Raw genomic sequence first — 19,343 nt, forward strand, 5'->3', positions numbered from 1 at the left:
GTGCAGCTGAAAGCAATGCTGCTCCACATACTGCATGCCTTCTGTCTAGCTCCCATAGCTAGCTCCCATAGCTTGCTCCTCATGAGTGGTTGACGTCACGGTGCTGTTGGTGCGTTTAAAGGTTCGTTGTAAATTCTCACTTCATGACCATGAAATTAGAAGCCTCTGTTGTTATATCGTACACGCTAAAGTGATATCAAACATCTCGTGTTACTTTGAATCTATCATTTACTCTTCTTTGCAAAATATGTTTTCTTGAGTTAAAACATTTGACACCAAGAAATACTTACTTTACAAGAGTCGGGAATCGCATGTTCCGGACACACATGAATAAATCTTGCTTTTCGTTTTCAATGTCCTACAGGTGAAATATTTCTATTTTGTTTAATTGACTGATGAGTCTGACTTAACGTGTCAGAATTCCAAAGTGCAAGAAAAACATCTTATACAATACAGAGTAATGTCACTTTTTAGTGCGGTACTTGAATGCATCACGAGACCGGGCGCACATCACCACAGGCGGTGACTTCAACAGCTCCGCAGAAGTTAAACACAGACGGACAATGCGAAGAATACACAAGAGGGTCAAGAGCGTCTGAGGTTTATAACGGTACCTATTGTGAACCAGGCGGCAAAGTTTTTGATAGGTAAACTCGTTTGGGACGGCTCTAACGCTTTTCTTTACTCTACCCTCAGAATGGTAGGTGAAACAGAGGGAGTTTGGTGCTTTTAACTCACTCGCAGATTACCTAGCTTAGAAAGCACCAAACACTTAACTTAGATCAACGGCAGTTACTTGTCAACGTACATCAGGGTTGTTTTTACTTCATTCTTTGGAGGATATAGCCCCAGTTAACTCTCTGAACGCCGACGTTAAAGTTACTGTCTGGTTAGTTTTCATCCTAAACTAAAAGCCGCAAACTCAAATCTATCCCAAAGCTTTTTAACGTGGTCCACGTAGGTACAGAATCGTATATTGCTGTCTACGGATCGAAAGGATTTTTGTTGGAACATAAATTAACACTGGACATTAACTTGCAGATATTTGGGTAAGTGTTTTTGAACTCCATTTTTGCTTAAGCTTGCGTTTTGTGTACTTGATGAAAATATTATTTGCAGATTTCCCAGCATAAATTAATTTTTTACGTTAGTCTTGTTGACATTTCGACCAGTTGATCACGTTGACTCAGTGCATTTGGCTTGCTGATCGGCAGGTGGGGCATTGACTCAATGTTGGTTATGTAACAACATTAAAAAAAGGAAAAAAAAAAAAAGAAAAAAGAAAAAAATCAGAGAAGTATACAGTTGGTTGTCAAACTAGCCAACATCCCTTGAACTTTGACCTCACAAGAGTTCTGAAAAGACCAACTGTACGTCTCATGAAGCCAACAGATGCAGGATGAAGGAATTTATGGTATCCTAGTTTTATTTTTATTTTCTTTTTCATAATGGTAAAGACTTCATTGGACAAGACATGCAGTGTTATCTTGCTTCTGTCATGTTACTCTGACCTGGAATTTTACTATTTTCTTAATGATTTCAGTTCTTTTAAGACTTAGTATAAAACTTAAGCAGTAAAACCCACCAACAAAATCAGAGATGGTGTCTGTTGCTGTTGTTAGCATATTTAGACATTAGAGTCAGTGTGTGGTTGATCATGTTTCTGCTACAGGAGCTGAATGGCCTCCGCTGTTGCAGTGAAAACTGAGAAGCGACCTGCAGCTGATTCTCAGGATGCAGACTCAAATGCAAAAAAACCCAGGTAAGCTGCTGTTTGGAGCCCATGCACACTTGAGTCTGCAAAACATGCCTTGGCTTTCTCCACGGGGTTTTTGTTGACTTCCTAGCTTGAGCACTGGTTGGATATCATCTTTGCAGCTGTGATCATTCATTCTCTTTCTACCCCAAAGGAAACTTCTTCCCAGCCTTAAGACAAAGCGGGCCCCTGAGCTGGTCCTGGTGATTGGCACAGGGGTAAGCTCTGCAGTGGCCCCTCAGGTCCCTGCACTTAGATCCTGGAAGGGCCTCATTCAGGCCTTGCTTGATGCAGCCAATGACTTCGACCTACTGGAGGAGGAGGAGAGTCGGCGTTTCCAGAAGCACATGCAAGAAGATAAGAATTTGGTGCATGTGGCCCATGATCTCATCCAGAAACTTTCCCCGGTAAGTCAGCCTGAGCCCTTTTCTTACCTCTTGCTTTCTACCCCACCCTGTCGCACGTGTGCAAACACATGGCAGCCAGACTGTCAGCTCTGTCCTCTTCCCTGCCAAGAACATTTGGTTTCAACTTGTGTGAGTTTTGATAAGGCATCTAAACAGTGTCTCATTAAAATACACATTACCAATGGCGCAGGGGTTTTTGGGTCTTCAACTTAGAAAATATTTTGGGCAGTATGAACAGCTTTCGAAGTTAGTTGCAAAAGCTTGTGCTAAAGCTTGTGTATTTTGAGCATGTGAAGTATGCAAACTGTTTTCAGGAAGAACTGTCAAAAAACGCCTTCTTTTCCGGCTATTGCTAAGCTGCCTCATTCATCATTTTTTCCCACTTCCTTTAAGTCTTCGGCAATTATTCACCTGAGGGGTGTATGTTGTTTGAGCTCTTGTTTGTTTCTTTTTGAAAGTTAACAGTACACTTATTTATTGTGGGTCACTGGTACATTTTCTTTCTCAAATCCCAGAAAAATTACTCATATTCAGGAGTGACATAAGTCAATGACACTGCAAAGTCTTGCTCTTCAAATGTCTTCAAAGCCAGCTCTGCCAAATTTATGTTATTATTTACATGTTACATGTTATTAGATAAAGTATTTTATCTATCTATTAATTATAATTTATTGTACACCTAAGGCTACACCTACAGGTGTATGGGTTTTTTTTTTAAACAGACTTTTTTCAGTACGTTTCTGAAGAAAGTAGCGCTATGCCTGATGAATTAAATACTGCTGAGCAGTTCAGTGACATTACAGTGAGGTTCTCTTCTTAAAGGGGACATATGCTGATCCCTGATTTAATACTTATATATAATATATTAAATTTGAAAACAAGACCTGACACCCCCTGAATTTTCCAAAAATGAGATATTGCATTTTTTCTGATATCCTAGAATGAGATTTGATGCCTCTGAAAATAGGTCATTGCCAGTTGGCCACGAGATTTTGACCTTTGTGACGACATGAGGATCCTTTCTTTTTTTTGGAGTAATCTGATAAAGCAGCTCCTCCTCTGTGATGTCGGTTAGTCACACAACCGCCACCGAGGGATACACCCACCAAGAGCCGAGTATAAACGTATAAACTATACATGTTACAGTACCGGTTTGACTCACCACACTGAAGCGTCCTGAGATGATCTGTATCGAGGTGGATTTTCTTCCTCCTGAGCTGCAGAACCGTCCGGGTCTGACTCAGGGTCCAATACAAAAGGACGTATCCTACACTCTGCCATTTTATTAGTGCTATCAATGCCTTACGGTGAAGTTTTGGCAAACAGCAAACTCGCTTGGTCTGCCCCATCCAATATGGCGATTTTGTAAATACTGCCATGCTGCAAAAACCGCCCCCTGGCTCTACCCCCTCCGCCCCTTTGATAGAACTGACCAATCAGAGCACAAAGGGCTGTGACGTCGCAAGGTTACTGGAGGTCATTCTCCAAACTGAGCGTTTCAACGAGATCTTCAGAATGGCCTAAACTGAGGATATTGAGAACACTATTGTGGGGCAATGAAGGAACTAAATGACTTGTACTGAGGGCAGAAATGCTTTACAGGCATCCTAGTCTGGCATAGTGAAAAGGAGAAACAAGCATGATATTTCCCCTTTAAAAATGTAATTAAACCTAACAGTACAGAGCAAAAAACAAACCATTGTTGTGCCATCAGCTGGCATGTGCAAGTGTGTTACCATTCCCTCAAACTTTTTACCTTGATGTTGTGATAACTTGCTTTAAAAACCTCTGTGTGTAGTGTCCCTAACTCCATGTGGAGCATTCCAAAGGGTGAGCGTTGGGCTGAATATTCCTTACCCAGAGGAGTTTTCAGAAACTATGCACACACACGCTGATGGGCAGAGAGAGATGAAACTCTGAAATTGAATCATTGATTCTATGGGACAACATTACAGACTGCCGTAGAATTGAGGAGCTAATAAACTCAACTAAGACTTGTGGAAACTTTTTAACAAACAAACAAACGAGGACTCTGCAAAAGACATGACAAACATTCATTGGCTCAAGAGAAATTTCTGTGATAGCTAATATGGAATCATAAATTTAGTGTGAGAGTTTACTGACTGTAATCACAGAATTTTACCTCCAAAAGCTATTTTAGAAGTACGAAATATTGTAAATTAAAAAGAAACAAAGAAAGAAATAGGAAAAAACTTTTGGAATTCCATATCACAAACAATTCCCTACATTTTGAACCGGTCTGATCTGGAGCAGGGCTGGCAGATGGGAGCCTTAATACCATTTGCCTCCTGTGTTAGTCATGTCTCATCGCACCTTTGACATTGATAAAACACTCTTTGTTTCAGCCCTCAGCCTGTTGTCACAAAGGGAACAAACAGCGCTTTTATGGCTTTATCCATCGTGTTTATTTCAATCCACAGTCGTGCAGACACTAACCGAATGCTATTGGCTACAAGCACAACAGGCTCTAGCATGCTGAGGAAAAAACAAGCATAGACTAATGTGAACCAGTGGCCCCCCAGCCCAGATTTTCCATTCAGACGGGGTCAAACTGCAAGCATACAGCTGGTTACAATCAGGAGCATGTGTCACGATTTCATTCACAAAACCCTGCTGCAAATGTCTTTTGTTACAGTTAGCATCAGACTTCAGCTGAGCTGGTGTCAAATCAAAATCAGTAATGAGTCAATCTTATATGACATTGCAGCATGTGTACTTAGATGAAAATACCATGAGAATAGTGAAATATGAGTTTGTCAGTTTTGCCAAAAGTATTCCAAGTAGCAGAATGCTGTGAGGGTTTAACCCATTTCCATGGTAAGCAGTTGAATTCTGGTGGACTCCAGACACACAAAAGTGGGTAATGAGGGTAATCTGAAGTTAAAACCCAAGAGAATGTGTTGGTTGTAAATCCTATCACACATTTGACCTGAGCAAAAACAAGGCTAATTACAGCTGGGCTGACTAATGTAATTGCTCACTTGAGCAGGAAAGGAACAATGAAATTCAAAAGAGGCAGGAAGGAAATATTTGCTCTGTCCTTTCCCTGACTGTTGGTACAAATGTTTATTTTGTTTGTTTTGTTTTTTAATAATAAAAAAGCCTCATGTCGGGAAAGTTCTTTTGACTTAACCCTACCAAGCTCTGTGTGTGAAATAACCACACCTCTGTGTTTACATGTGAAGTATTCTGATCCCTGCTGTTGTCAGGTAGCAACAGAGATGTTAAGGGTTAGCATTTGGTAAACTCTTATCTCTTCTCAGCGTTTACCTAATACTTTTTGACTTCCTGAGCAAGCGTCTACAAATACAAAGAATTAACACAGTAGTGGTTTATTTCCAGGTGATGTTGTTATTACATAAGTCCAAGGACACTGTGATTTTGATGGGTGCTGTTGGGACTGGATGTGGATAATAAGCTTCTTCCTGTGGAAAGGACTGCTGCTGTTTAGCCCATTAGAGCTGTAATCTCTGAAAGTCAACGGAGCATTTCCCTGAACCAGGATCACCTTGGTCACTACACCACCTTTGCTATTCTTAGATGCCCAACTCTCCCTGCCTCAGATTTAGACTAGGAAGTCTCAGCCCTAAATCTCTTACCAGACTGAATAGATGTGCTAGACTTGTAGAGCCATGGACTGATAATAAAACTGCTTCATACAGAACAAAGGAGCTCTTGAGAAGCTAAGGTGAAAACCCACAAAATATTGACACACCGCTGAAATCTCACTGGAGAGCTCATGTTTGAGTGCCACCAGGTATTCCTGTGAGGAACATTGCCGGGAGGAAGCGTCAAAAGCATGTTCAAACCAAATGTGATTAAAAAAAACAACATGTGGAAACACCCTTCTATTATGCCATATGTCTGTTGCATAACTACTTGAGCACCTGATATTTAAAGGGACTGTGAGGAGTTTCTAAGTTATCTTGAAAAAGTCTCCACACTTTAAAATCAGATTATCAGCACAAATATAGGTCATTCCTAAATGCTACTTCTTAGCTTCGAGCAGGACCGTATTGATTTACAGCATGTCTTAGTCTCCATGACAACACCACAATGATGGCTGACGGAGTCTAGTAGAGAGAAGAAAGATCTGTGTTTTTCTCTGCTGAAAACGATTTCTGTGATTAATTTTGTAGTGATGGTGGACACTGGAGCCCAACTGTCAGACAGAAAAAGGACAGAAGAGCAGAAGAAAGATAAACAGTAGAATGATAGAGCCTGAGCCAAAGGCTAAGACACTAGCTGAAGGCTTTAACACAGGCTAAGGACATGCACACACTTGCAAACCGTACCTTGCATGGTAAGCACGCTTCAACCCTAAAGCCTAGTTGTTTTGGCCAGTGTGACTGCAAGTGTGCTGTGCTTAAGCATGGTTCACCTCTCTGCTTTGGCACGCTTCAGAGAGGAGGGCTTTAGCACGGTTAGGGATGGGTACCGAATTAGGTACTTTTATAGGTACTAACCGAATTCTGTCAAAAGTACCAGGTACCAATTCACGTAAAATCAAAAGGTACCATGTTTAGGTACCTAAATGCATCCTTGTGACTTTGAGGGAGTGGAAGAGCAGGAGATTTTCCATGCTGGACATGAACACAGCATTGCAAGGTTATATATTGAAGAATAAATGTCTCAAATTGAAAAAAAGATTTGTGTTTTATTTTTAAAGAAATTGATATTTTAACTACATGAACACAAAAAAGTACTGAAAATTGGAACCATTGAGCACTGGTACCAATTGCCAGGTACCGGGCATCGGTATCGTATCTGTAAGGTTATATATTGAAGAATAAATGTATCAAATTGAAAAAAATACATGTTTTAATTTCTAAAGAAATTGATATTTTTACTACATAAACACAAAAAAGTACCAAAAATTGGTACCGTTGAGTACCGGTACCGATGCCCGGTACCAGGCAATTGGTACCGTATCGCTTCAAATGTAAAAGGTACCCATCCCTAAGCATGGTTCACTTCAAGCACACAGACATGAGGTATGATCCATGACATATGACCCCTGTGACAGCTCTTCTCGACAATCATTTTTAACAATCACGAGGTGTTAGAGGACTGTGTCTGACCAAAATGATGTAACATGAATCAAAAAGTCTCAAAAAGTTGTAGCAGTACTCCCTGTGTCTCATTGTGCTGACTCTGATGAGATCGCACTTTGTATAAACTGACATATTACCATGACGTAGAGGGGCCATGCGTGTGTGTGATACCTGATAAAGCCTGGTTCATATTGGAGTAGTGTGACTTCTGGCCACAGTCTACTGCGGGGGAACAGCGCTGCAGGGGGGGCAATGTTTTTGATGATAAAAACTTGACAGTTTCACTAATCCTTCATCAAATGCGTCACCATTGCTACCAGAACTTAGCCAATGAGGAGGAGCTTCCAGATCTAAAATTGACGTGGTGATGTCAGCTCTGTTTTTCTCTCCAGTCTCAGAGCTGGGCAGGAGCTGATAAAAAGAAACGTCAGAGATTGTCTGTGGAAGTGAGAGTGCTCACTCTAACACTACTTTTGAAAACCAAACAAAAACAAACAGAGCGATCACTCTCTGTGAACTGCTTTAATTTAAAGACGGCACACACGGTGTGTCCTGCCATTCAGATACAGCACAGTCCGTAACACTCAAGGTGATTTAAACATGATGTGATTAGTTTGACCACAGACGTTCGTCCTGTGTTTCTGCTGAGCCTGGAAGCACTGGATTGATCCTTCATTTTCTAGTTTTGATGATTCAAGTCAGATGATGTTATAATCTAGTTTGAGACAAAATAAACATTTCACTGGCATGTGAAACATCAGACAGTCGTGTTGGTGTCTGATGTTCACATTTGTAATATCACACCATCTCTTCTGAGTTGTGTTCAGATCCCCTTGTTCATGTCTGTGTTCTACAGTGTATACGCTAGTAAAGCAACAGTAAGTTTTACCATTTAAGTTCAGTTGTCATGAAGGAGCGAGGCATTACACAGCTGTAAACACACACGTTACCAAATCAAATACAGGGTGTCTGTGGGGTCTTAAAAAGTATTAAAAGTTGATAAATCAGTTATGGGAAAATTAAGGCCCTTAAAAAGTATTTAAAAGTCTTACTCGTAATGTTATGAGGTATTAAATTTAATTGATGTTCAAGCTTTGACTCCGAACGTATCCATGAATATTTATTTTCCTCCTTGCGACTGTTACAAACTAATCTGACACGCCGGACAGACAGTTCCATATATCTCATAAATAGTCCATCTGGTTCGAAAATGTTTTCAGGGTCTGAACCTTCAAAAAATAACCACACCTGGTGATTGGACGGTCATTCTGCTCGTCACACTCATCACAGACCAGTGTGAGGATCTAGAAAAAGCTTCAGCATCTCAAAATGTTTATCTTTAGATCATAAGAGTTTCTCAAGCCTCCTGAGAAAATTTCTCAGACTTTTGAGGACCTGAATCTTGGATCTTAAGAATCTTGGATTCTTACGATTTGGAGAAAGCTTTCCCCAGCTTCCCCTGATCTCAGTTGTTTTGGAACAAATTTTCTTTGCTCAAATCACCTTTTGTACTGGATACAACGCAATGAGACAAGGTATTTATCAATACAGTTACGTAGCGCTGGTGTTTGAGACGTGACAACATTCAAAGTTGTAATTTTGTGAGGCGCGGGCCAAATGTAGCGTTAGCAGCCCAACATATCTGTAGGCTAATGTGACAACAAACTCAGTTTGTACAGTAGTTTATTAGCCATCCGCTGATAGAAAGCAAATAACACAATCTTAAGCACATGTTCTAAATTTTGACAATGACGAAATAAAATTATTGTTTTTCTGCAAGTTATCCTTAAATAACTGCTGCTACTTATTACGGTAATGGGAGTGTCAATTAACCTGTCTCTAGTTTTATTTATTCTTTTAAGCTTTATTCCTTCTCATTCTACCTAATTTATGTTATAATGCAAACTACAACTGACAAAGATCGGTTGCTAGCAACAGCTTAAAGTCGCGATAAGGTCCTGAGACTTTTTGAAAGATTTTCAAAAGTCTTAAAAGGTACTGAATTTAACCTCAGGATTTCAGCATATACCTCGAAATCACATCAGGTAATTAGCCACAACTACTTTAAACTATTTGTTAGAATGCATGCGAGATCATCTGGTGTAAGAGTGAAATATTTCAAAGCCAAACCTGAGATGAGGATCAGTGGCTTCATATCATCATGATTTATTTATACTTCCTCATACACACTGAACCAGAACTCAGTTTCCCCTTTCCCTCTACTGTTACTGTGCCCTCAGAGCTGTTAAAAGATAACAAGCTGATAAGTTTGAAATGGTAGATACAGCGCACATAGCCCCCTGAAGAGCGCACCAAAAAATGAAACCACATCCACATATCAGGAAATGCCACAGAACCCTGTCCCTGTCCAATCCACTTTATTTAAATAGAACATTTTAAAAACAATCAAGTTTACCAAAGTGCTGCACAATAAAATCAAAGAAAAATATCAATTAAACAAATAAAGTCAGATAAAAAACACATGTAGACAAATAAGAGCCATGAAAACACAGGGGTTAGGACCATGAAAAAGATCACACAACTCTCATGCTGGATTAAAAGAGAATCAAAATGAGTTCTGAAACGTGATTTAAAAGTCAGTAGAGTGGGGCATGTTTTTATTTCTAGTGGGAGATCGCTCCACACCTTGGGAGCCACCTCAGAGACAGCTCCATCACCTCAGGTTTTTAAACAGTGTTTTCATACGAGGAGGTGAAGGTGATCTCAAAGACTGTGAGGGGGTGTAGACATTTAAAAGATCAGTGATATACCAAGGTGCTGATTCATTTGAAGATTTAAAAATCAACTATCAAATTTTCAATAAAATTCTAAAATGAACAAGGAGCCAATGAAGGAACGCCGGGGTTGGGGTGACGTGGTCATGTTTTTGTATCCCTGTTAAAAGAAGAGCAGCAGCATTTTAGACTAACTGTAACTGCATGTGAGGAAAGCCTGAGTAACACCAATGTAGAGAGCGTTACAGTCCAACTGTGTACAGAAAGGAGAATGTATTACTAGCGTAGAGTCGTTAAAGATAAAACCAATTTAATCCCAGATAAACCTGGATTTAACCACTGAATTTATTTGTAGATCCAATTTGAAAATATCAGACAACCAAAATTTTAAACTCTGGGTTTAAAATAAGGTAAAAGATACAGTAAAGGTACAACACATACTTTTCTGTTGAAATATCAAATACCCCCATACTTGAAAATGAGTCTTTTTGGTGCGTCTGTGGCTCAGTGGCACTCACCTCTCAATCAGAAGGTTGGGGGTTTGATTCCAGATCTTGCAGTCACATGCCTTAGTGTTCTTGGGCTCTAATTTCATAGTCAAGGCACAGAGGAGCGCAGAGGGGCGCAGTGGGGCGCAGAGGAGCGCAAAGGCGCGTGTCCACGCCTCCCTCCACGCAAATGGCAGAGAGGGAGGAGAAAAGCCTGGAGTGGGTTTAACACAGCCAATCACTGTTTTCACCAATCAAATGAGCGCCTCTCCTCGCCTTTAAATGCCCTGCGCGTAAATCCTGAGTGACATACATTTGTTTTGTCTCTTTTTTCTTTGTCTTTTCTCTCCCTCTTTTCTTTGAATTAAATGAAATGAGAGAACCAGATATATACTCAGTATCAGATGTTAAGGCTGTTTATTGTTTAATTGTAAGATGTGCTCAAACTTCCAGCTGCCGTCAGGTTAACTTTCCATTATGACAAACGGCTTTAATCTGACATCAGATGTGACGGGACAGTTAATATAGATATAAATGTATATGCTGGTTCAGACAGTTACATTAAATAGTGATTGCTGTGATTGTTTATTACATTAAAATGTGCCTGACACTCTGGAAACCTGCCTCTGAGGCTTTATTGACATGTACGCACATGTGCGCCTGCCACCAAATTACAGCTGCGGAGGGTGCGCTCCGGTTTGTGCCGAGAATAGACCAGGTTGGAGCTGGGGAGCTTTGAGCGCACTTTGTACACTGTTTTTGGCACGAAATTGTCACTGCGCCAACATGAATATGCCGGCACCTCCACCTGGTGCGCCATCAACTCCCCCTGGCGTGCAGTCACACCCATCTCTGCGCAGACGGTCTACCAAATTGTCAAATTGGCAGCTCACAGCGGTGTGCCGCACGAAATTAGCACTGCACAGGGTGTGCCAGGCTTACGCCCCCTGCGCTTGCACCAGGTCTACGAAATTAGAGCCCCTTGTGTTTCCTTGAATGGGTGGGAAAAAACAATGGTTCCCCTAGAAGCCTCTTTACCATCGGTGTGTGAATGTGGTGAGGATGGGTGAATGAGACTACCAGTGAAAAGTGCTTTGAGCGGTCAGGAAAACTAGAAAGGCACTTTGTAGATACTGGTCCATTTCCCATTTACATCAGCTGGTTTGGAGGTGTCCAAAGCAGAGTATCCCCTTAATAATATACAAGCAAAATAACCAAAATGGTTTCATCTTGCATTCCCTTCAGTTAATTTGTTTATTTCTCTCTTTTACAGAGAACAGGGAATGTGCGATCTACCTTCTTTAAAGACTGTCTCTATGAGGTGTTCGATGACTTGGAGTGCAAGATGGAGCACGCGGGGAAACATCTACTGCGCTCTGTGCTGCAGTTAATGGAAAGTGGGGCACTGGTTCTCACCACTAACTTTGACAACCTGTTGGAGATTTATGCTGCTCACCAGGACACAAAGCTGGAGTCCCTGGACCTGACAGATGAGAAGAAGGTATTGGAAGCCTGATCTGTGCTTTGGGATTGATTGATCTTTTCTGCCACAATACACTGTGCACTTTTTTCAGTGCAAAGGTCACTCCAGGAAGTGATCTGATTATAGGGGCTTACATTTGGAGGTTTCAGGGCCGATTTCAAGTGATCTCACCGCTTTAACACCGTCACTGTCAACTCTACAGGACATATTTTCTCATTTAGTTACATTTATGAAGCTACCTTTTCAATGAAGTTCCTGGATGTGGAGTCATAGAGGAAAAAGATAATGCTTTGACCTGAAGGAGCCTTTTGTCTCTGGCAGGTGGGGAAAGGTTAAAGTTCTGGCCATTACTCAGCTGCTGTCGAAATTTATAGGTAGACCAATATTTACTCAAGACTAAAGACTTCACTGAGGGGGAAACCTGTGTTTTCTCAGTAGAGGAAGGTTTGTTTCCGCTCTGACTTTTCTTCTTCTGACTCTGTGAAGTAAACTTTGAGCCATGTCATTTGTGTCCCTGTGCCTTTAGAGATTGATTACTTTTTAAATAGAACACAATCATAAAGGGCTGGTTAGAGTTTTCTGAGAGACGCATGGCTTTGCCTCTCAGTTCTGGTATTTATGCCCCGTCTCCATCAGGGCTAATATCCTCTCACCTCTGTTTACTGAATTAACTCCCTGCCCAGTCAGAACAGGATTGAGTGCAATGGACTGTTAAGAGTGTGCCTGTGTGTTGTATGTATGTGTGTGTGATGTGCGTATGTGTGTGTGCTAGGTATTGGAGTGGGCCCAGGAGAAGCGGCGGTTAAGTGTTTTGCATATCCATGGTGTTTACACCAACCCCAGTGGTATCGTACTGCACCCTGCTGGTTACCAGAATGTACTGAGGAACACAGAGGTTATGGTGAGTTCTCACTTTTGGTGACGTTTCCCTTCAAGAACCTCCTCTAACTTTTTTGCTAAATGTTCTTTATATAAACCATGTAGCCAGTTATCTCTTTTTTTTTTCATTTTTACTCATTATATTATTTGCTGTGTCCTTCCACGTTAAAACTTGTGAAACTGAGCCTTCGTTTAAAGAGGCTGTGAGGAGTTTGAAAGTGATCTTGAAAAGCCTCCCTTCTTTGCCTGATCGTAGTCCACACTTAAATACAAGATTATCAGCACCAATATAGGTTATGTTGAAATACAGGACCGGATTGATTTACGTCACATCCAAATCTCTATGACAACTACGGATGGGTACCGAATTAGGTACTTTTATAGGTACCAACCGAATTCCGTTAAAAGTACAGGGTACCAATTCAGGTTAAACCAAAAGGTACCATGTTTAGGTACCTAAAAACATCCTTGTGACTGTGAGGGAGTGGAAGAGTAGGAGATTTTCTATACTGGGCATAAACACAGCATTGCAAAGTTCTATATTGAAGAATATATATGTTAAATCAAAAAAAAATTATATTCTATTATTAAACAAAATGGTTATTTTTTACTGCATGAACACAAAAAAGTACCGAAAATTGGTACTGTTGAGTACCAGCATCGGCATTGCCAGGTACCAGGCATCGGTACCGAATCGTTTCAAATGTGGAAGGTAACCATCCCTAATGACAACACCACACCAGCTGAAAAAGTTTAGAAGTAAGAAGAGAGATTTGAGTTTTGGACACTGGAGCCTGACTGTCAGACAGAAAAAGGACAGAAGAGCAGAAGAAAGTTGAACAGGGGAGTGATAGAGCCTGAGCTAAAGGCTAGAACACAAGCTAAAGGCTAAAACATGAGCTAAAGGCTAACACAGCAGCTAAGCTGTTTGTGGTAATGCTCATTCCAACCCACAATCAGCAGTTATTCTGCAGTGGTCTGTTCAAATCTCAGAGTCTGTTGATAAAATGAAGAGTGGTTACGTTAGCTCTGATTGGAAGATGACTGGCAGGACATAACCAGGGTTCACTAACGTTACAGACATGTCTCAGAGCATCGGGCTGCCAGCTGTGCTACGTATGGATGGCAATAACCTACTGTATGAACTGACAGTTTGCTTGTTGTCACGTTAGCCTACGGATGCTTGTAGCATCAGGGTGCTAGTAGCACTACATATAGCCCGCTTCTGACGTACGGTACAAACTTACAATGCTTGCTTCTTGTCATGTTTTAAACAATAGCCTTATGTAACTGTACTGATAAATACCTTACCTCGTTGCGTTGTATCTGGTAAAAAACTGACTTGAACAAAGAAAATTTGTTCCCAAAACACACGCCCATCAAGTCCCATCATAACGACAGTGTGTGTGAGACTCCGGGCCAGAAGGCGGCGAGGTGGTCCAATTAAAACAGATCCTCCTCATAGCATCTTTAAGTTCAGTGATGATTATATCAACTTGTTTCAACAGCGGGAGATCCAGAAGCTGTACGAGACAAAATCCTTTGTGTTTCTCGGCTGTGGCCGCACAGTGGACGACACAACCTTCCAGGCTCTGTTCTTAGAGGCGGTCAAACACAAGTCAGACCTGGAACACTTCATGCTCGTGCGGCGCGAGGATGTGGGGGAATTCAAGAAGCTGCGGGACAACATGCTAGACAAAGGCATCAAGGTCATCTCCTATGGAGATGAGTACGCCGATCTGCCAGAGTACTTCGAGAGACTGGCCAACGAGATCTGCAACAGAGATATGTCAAGCAACGGCTGGGGTAAGAGGGGTGAAACTCTGTGTGTGATCATTTTCATGTCAGAGCCATAAAAGCTAAAAAGAAGCTTAGAAAACACAAAGACAGAAAAACAGAATGCTCTCCGTAAAGGCGTCTTTTATTTCTAAAGCTGCAGGATCCAGAGTTGTTTTGTCATCGCCAAAGTCAGGATCTGCCTCTGCCAGTGCTTCTCAAGGGCCAACAGCTGGTTTAAAAAAATGAAGCCGATGTGAAAGTGCTAAAAGTTCATGTTCATCGAGAAGATATCAGGATCATGAGTTTGTCCAGTCAAAGACACACAAGAGCCTGTGGCTGTTTGAAAAGAAGTTCAAAGCCCGCGTCATATTCAATGCCATTCCCTGTATCAGGGACAGGCGATGACATCATGGAGACCTTGTTCATATTTTACACAGTCTATGGTGCTTCCTCATTTTTGACCAATCCATCTTTAGCCCTTAACTTGTAAGAAAAACATCTTTAGTGGTGCTGTCAAAAAATTAATCTAATTAATTACAGAATTTGTAATTAATTAATCTAATTAATCACATTTTAATCTCATATCTGCTTAAAGTCCCAAAATAAAGAATTTGAATTCCAGGACATTAAAATTACATTAAAAGACATAAAAAACATTTAAAAATAAGGTGGGAATATAAACAACAGATTTTTAGGTTCCCTGAGGCATAAGGAACAAATGAAAAAAGTTTTATGGTTCTATCTTTACAAAATCTACACAGTCCTGCACCTAAGGTAAGCTGATTTGATTTTTAGGACGATTTTTGCTTCTGTCACATTTTTACTCAATGTGGACTCATTTTTCACTGCAACATGAACTTCTATACTTCTATGAGGTCAGGAGAACCAGGGCTAAAGACTAAAAACTGTGAGGGACTATGTACAAAACACTTAATTCAAATCTTGGATCAAAGAAGAGTGAAGTATTTTCAGTTTTACAAGCTCTGAACACACAAACTGTTGCTCATTGGTGCAGAGCAGCCCCAAGCTGAAACATGACTTCAGGAAGATAGGAGCAAATTTTCAAAGAATTCTTAAGATTTGAATACAGGACAAATATCGATCATTTAGAGCTTATTTAATGCAGTAAAGAGTGTAGAATTATCTGTTTTTTTACAGAATTGAGCTAGAGCAAACAGTTGATTTTCTGCAGATTTTCTAAAAGGACGTGTGAATAAACAAGATGTGGACGGCAGTCTCACAAAAATCACTCTCGTTTCCCCCGGTTTAAAGCATGTTGCTGACGTCACGTGTGATACATCCAGGGACCGTCGGAAATTTGAGAATCTGACGAGAACACCACTTTTTTACAGCTTGTGAACAGGACAAACGGTTTGTAAATGCCAGGCATTTAAAAATAAGTGCGTTCTTTGAATCCAGATTAATGTGCATTAATTTTTATAACGCGTTAATTTGCGGTGTAATTAATTAATCTAATTAAGGCGTTAAAATGACAGCCCTAATATTTGGTCTTTAAAAGATTGACTCCGGATTACGTTGTTCTTTTTCCTTTATGCTGCATTTTCCTGTTGATGTTCACACCATAAACTGTTAAAAAAAAAAAATAAATAATAGACGTCATCCTGCTCGGCTTAAAGTGAGATCGCCACAAAAACTGCTCCCCCTGGTGTCTGGCTGCAGCATAGGTAAAAAAATGTCATCTTCTCAGCCATTCCAGATGAGCTGTGGTCAAACTTAAAAATATTAATACACCTCATAGAAATGTTTCTGTGTGGTTACTTGAAGATATTACTGGGCTGCGTTGTGTTTAGGTCTTTTTTTCTGAAAAGTTTCCTTTTCATTAGTTATCAGAGGTTAAAAACAAGGCTTTACGTCACTTTTAACTATAACTGACAGCTGCTGTTCTGGTGCAGTTTTCAGGGTATCAGTAAAATACATCAGGATGGAGAGCCTAGAAGAGATTAGACTCTTGAAAGAAACAAATATATTTATCATTCAAGTCACCTGGCTCCACTCAGATTCTCTCTGAGTCTCTCATAGTCTCTACTGCACAGATTCTGGCTGCCAATGGCTGCTGCGCCTGTGACGGGGGTATTTTGGCTTCAAAACCGTGCAGTGGTAAAAGGTGGAGCCATGCTGTCCAATCTATATATGGTCTATGGTTAACACAGACAGGTTAAATGGAGCTACTGTAATTAACAGTATGACAGATTTTAGATAAACAGTGAAGTGAATGTGTCATCAGTGAGTTTGTGTGTTTTTTCAAGCTTAAACAAAAACACACTTTTTTAATGTTTATGACAAAATCTATTTTTTGTGTGAAAAGCTCTTTGCTCAGAAATTTACTTCTTGTTGAAAAGCACCTTTGGGAGCCAAGCCTTCTCAGTTTAGTTGGTATTTGGTGTTTTACAGCCTGATGAAGTATTTCAACCTGCTGGAATCTAACAAAGTAAATCTAATATGTTGAAAATTTAATTGGTAGAAGAAGTGGATGTGGAAAGTTTTCAGTCACCCTCTCCTAAAAAGGAAAATGTGTATGCTCTCTTTCACTTCCACCAGCCTTTGGTACCTGTGTTATATAATGATTTTTTCTGTCTCTGTCTTCAGGGTCTCCTTCGCAAAATGGAGAGGAACAGCAGAATGGCTTTAACTCACAGAAAAGCCTCCTTCAAGGTTAGGACTCAGTGCTTCTCTCTGGCTACAAGAAACATTTCCAGAGTGGAACAATAAAGCTCTGTAAAGACTCTTGTATTCTTAATGCTTGCTGATAGTTAAAAAAAAAAAAAAAGTCAAGTCTGTTCTTGATCTCCGGTATCACAGACCTGCTGGTGTTCCTTTCCACAGAGGTGCAGATGACTTTGCAGGATTGCAAGCTGGGAAGTCAGGCTGCAACTTTTTTATTAATGCTCTTTGTTGTTTACAACTGTTATAAGTCCAACCTTCCGTTTTTTTTGCCCCACGCTGTCATTCTTAAAAGACACGTAGTCTCAATCACTATCATTCCTTCTTTTCACATTGACAGAAATGTTTACTTTGACAGAATGATTCCAATCAGTGGATTAAAAATTACAGAAACAGTCTGGGCCATGGGAGACCTTTCAGTTGTTATCAGTATCAGCTGTCTGTTATTATGATTTTCTGTATTGGTTGTTGAAAAAGGAGAACTGTAAGTCACAGCCAGTGCAATAATACTCAACCCCCTAGTACAGCTGTATTGTATTTAAATGTTGAAGAGGTCAGTTAAGCTTCACTGACCTGCTCTGTATGAGAGGTTGACGGTACAAGCCGTGGCGTACATCGCATGTTCTTTATTGAAATCAGCCTCATGCTAATGTGTCAGGATTGTCCATCTTTTCCTGACCCAGAAATGACTTATTGCACACTACTGGGTGAGGAACGGGGACAGGTGGAAATGCTTTGTTATGGTTACACTGCTTAAATGTTGTAATGATTTCGCCTTTTCAAAGTAAAGAAGAAAGTGTTTAATAGCAGAGGCTCCCAGCCAGTAGCAATCACGTTTCCACTCCTGTGCTGAAAATCCCTTTCAATCCTTATTTTGTATTTTTATTACTTGCATGTGTTTTCTGATGTAGTATTTATATGTTTTATTTTCAAAATAAAACCTTTGGTATCCCATTTGTCTTGTTATTTTCAACTCAGGGATTAATCAAAAAAACTGACTGAAAATTGTCACCATATAGAAAAACAGGGGTGTTTTTAAGAATAAGCTGACGTGTTTTTACTTTTTTGAAGCTGAAGATATGGGCTGACCCTCTAACAAATTTGACCAACAGTAAATTTGAATTTTATGCCTAAACAGAGAAGCAATGGGTGTTCAGTATAAAACTTTGAATAAGCTGAAGTATAAAAAAAGTCAGGGCTTCTGTGGGAATGTCCCCCAGAGGAAAAAATCTGGCTAATCTAACCTTAAAATGAAGCTTTTTGAGCATTTTGAGATTAGATTTTGATAAATGGGGATCTTTTTTTTTTTTTTTTTTAACTTATTAGAACGGCAGAATAAGAAGCCTCCTCTGTTCTTGGCCTAAAGCAGCCTAAAGTAGTAACAACACAGACAGACCCTCAAATAATATACTGAAGGTGGAGTATAAACACCAAAAGTAGTTACTTTGCAAAAATGTACCTTTCATAGAATTTTTATTGTATCTTTATTTAAATGCATTGATGTTTTCCTCATTTTATTCTTATTGCTACAGTTGAAGCTAATCCTATTTCAATCAAATCAATCAATCAATCAAATTTTATTTATAACGCACTATTCATACATTAAAAATGTAGCACAAAGTGCTTTACATGATTGAAAGAGCAGCCCTTGCCCATTCCCACCCCCCAACCCACCCAGGCCCCAAACCCACAAAAAACACACACACACACACACACACACACACACACACACACACACACACACACACACACACACACACACACACACACACACACACACACACACACACACACACACACACACAAGGTTAATATATTTTAGAAATATGTGGCTGAGAGCAGAGGAGCCAGGTCAGAAAACGCACCCAGGAGGTCATCTGCACCGGGCGCTGCCGCTACCTCCACGCAGGCACCCACCGAGCTACAGGTCCGTGAGGGGCCCACAGCAGCAAAGCACTGCTGCAAACCCCCCACCTGACCAAGTCGATGGTCACCACTAGACAGAAGTATCCCAGCCAGAGCTGGGATACTTCTGTCTAGTCTGTGTGGGATACTATTT

The 19,343-nt window shown here is 40.4% G+C and overlaps 1 protein-coding gene across 1 annotated transcript; it reads left to right on the plus strand.

Moving 5' to 3' along the window:
* Window positions 1-253: 253 nt before the first annotated feature.
* fam118b (family with sequence similarity 118 member B) lies at window positions 254-18,231 on the plus strand. Its single transcript, XM_074679648.1, has 7 exons — window positions 254-1,049; window positions 1,673-1,762; window positions 1,911-2,163; window positions 11,735-11,962; window positions 12,717-12,845; window positions 14,332-14,629; window positions 17,210-18,231. Exons 2-7 carry the CDS (start codon window positions 1,680-1,682, stop codon window positions 17,278-17,280), a joined length of 1,062 nt encoding a protein of 353 aa, XP_074535749.1. The 5' UTR covers window positions 254-1,049; window positions 1,673-1,679; the 3' UTR covers window positions 17,281-18,231.
* The last annotated feature ends 1,112 nt before the right edge of the window (window positions 18,232-19,343 follow it).

Source organism: Halichoeres trimaculatus, unplaced genomic scaffold, assembly GCF_033239565.1.
Source record: "Halichoeres trimaculatus isolate MK-OKI-2021-1 unplaced genomic scaffold, fHalTri1.1 fHalTri1_scaffold_9, whole genome shotgun sequence".
NCBI classification, from domain to species: domain Eukaryota; kingdom Metazoa; phylum Chordata; class Actinopteri; order Labriformes; family Labridae; genus Halichoeres; species Halichoeres trimaculatus.

Coding starts and splice junctions, on each gene's coding strand:
- fam118b (XM_074679648.1), top strand. CDS start 1,680: ATGGCCTCCGCTGTTGCAGTGAAAACTGAGAAGCGACCTGCAGCTGAT. Junction 1,763..1,910: donor TCAAATGCAAAAAAACCCAG/GTAAGCTGCTGT, acceptor TCTACCCCAAAG/GAAACTTCTTCCCAGCCTTA. Junction 11,963..12,716: donor ACCTGACAGATGAGAAGAAG/GTATTGGAAGCC, acceptor TGTGTGTGCTAG/GTATTGGAGTGGGCCCAGGA.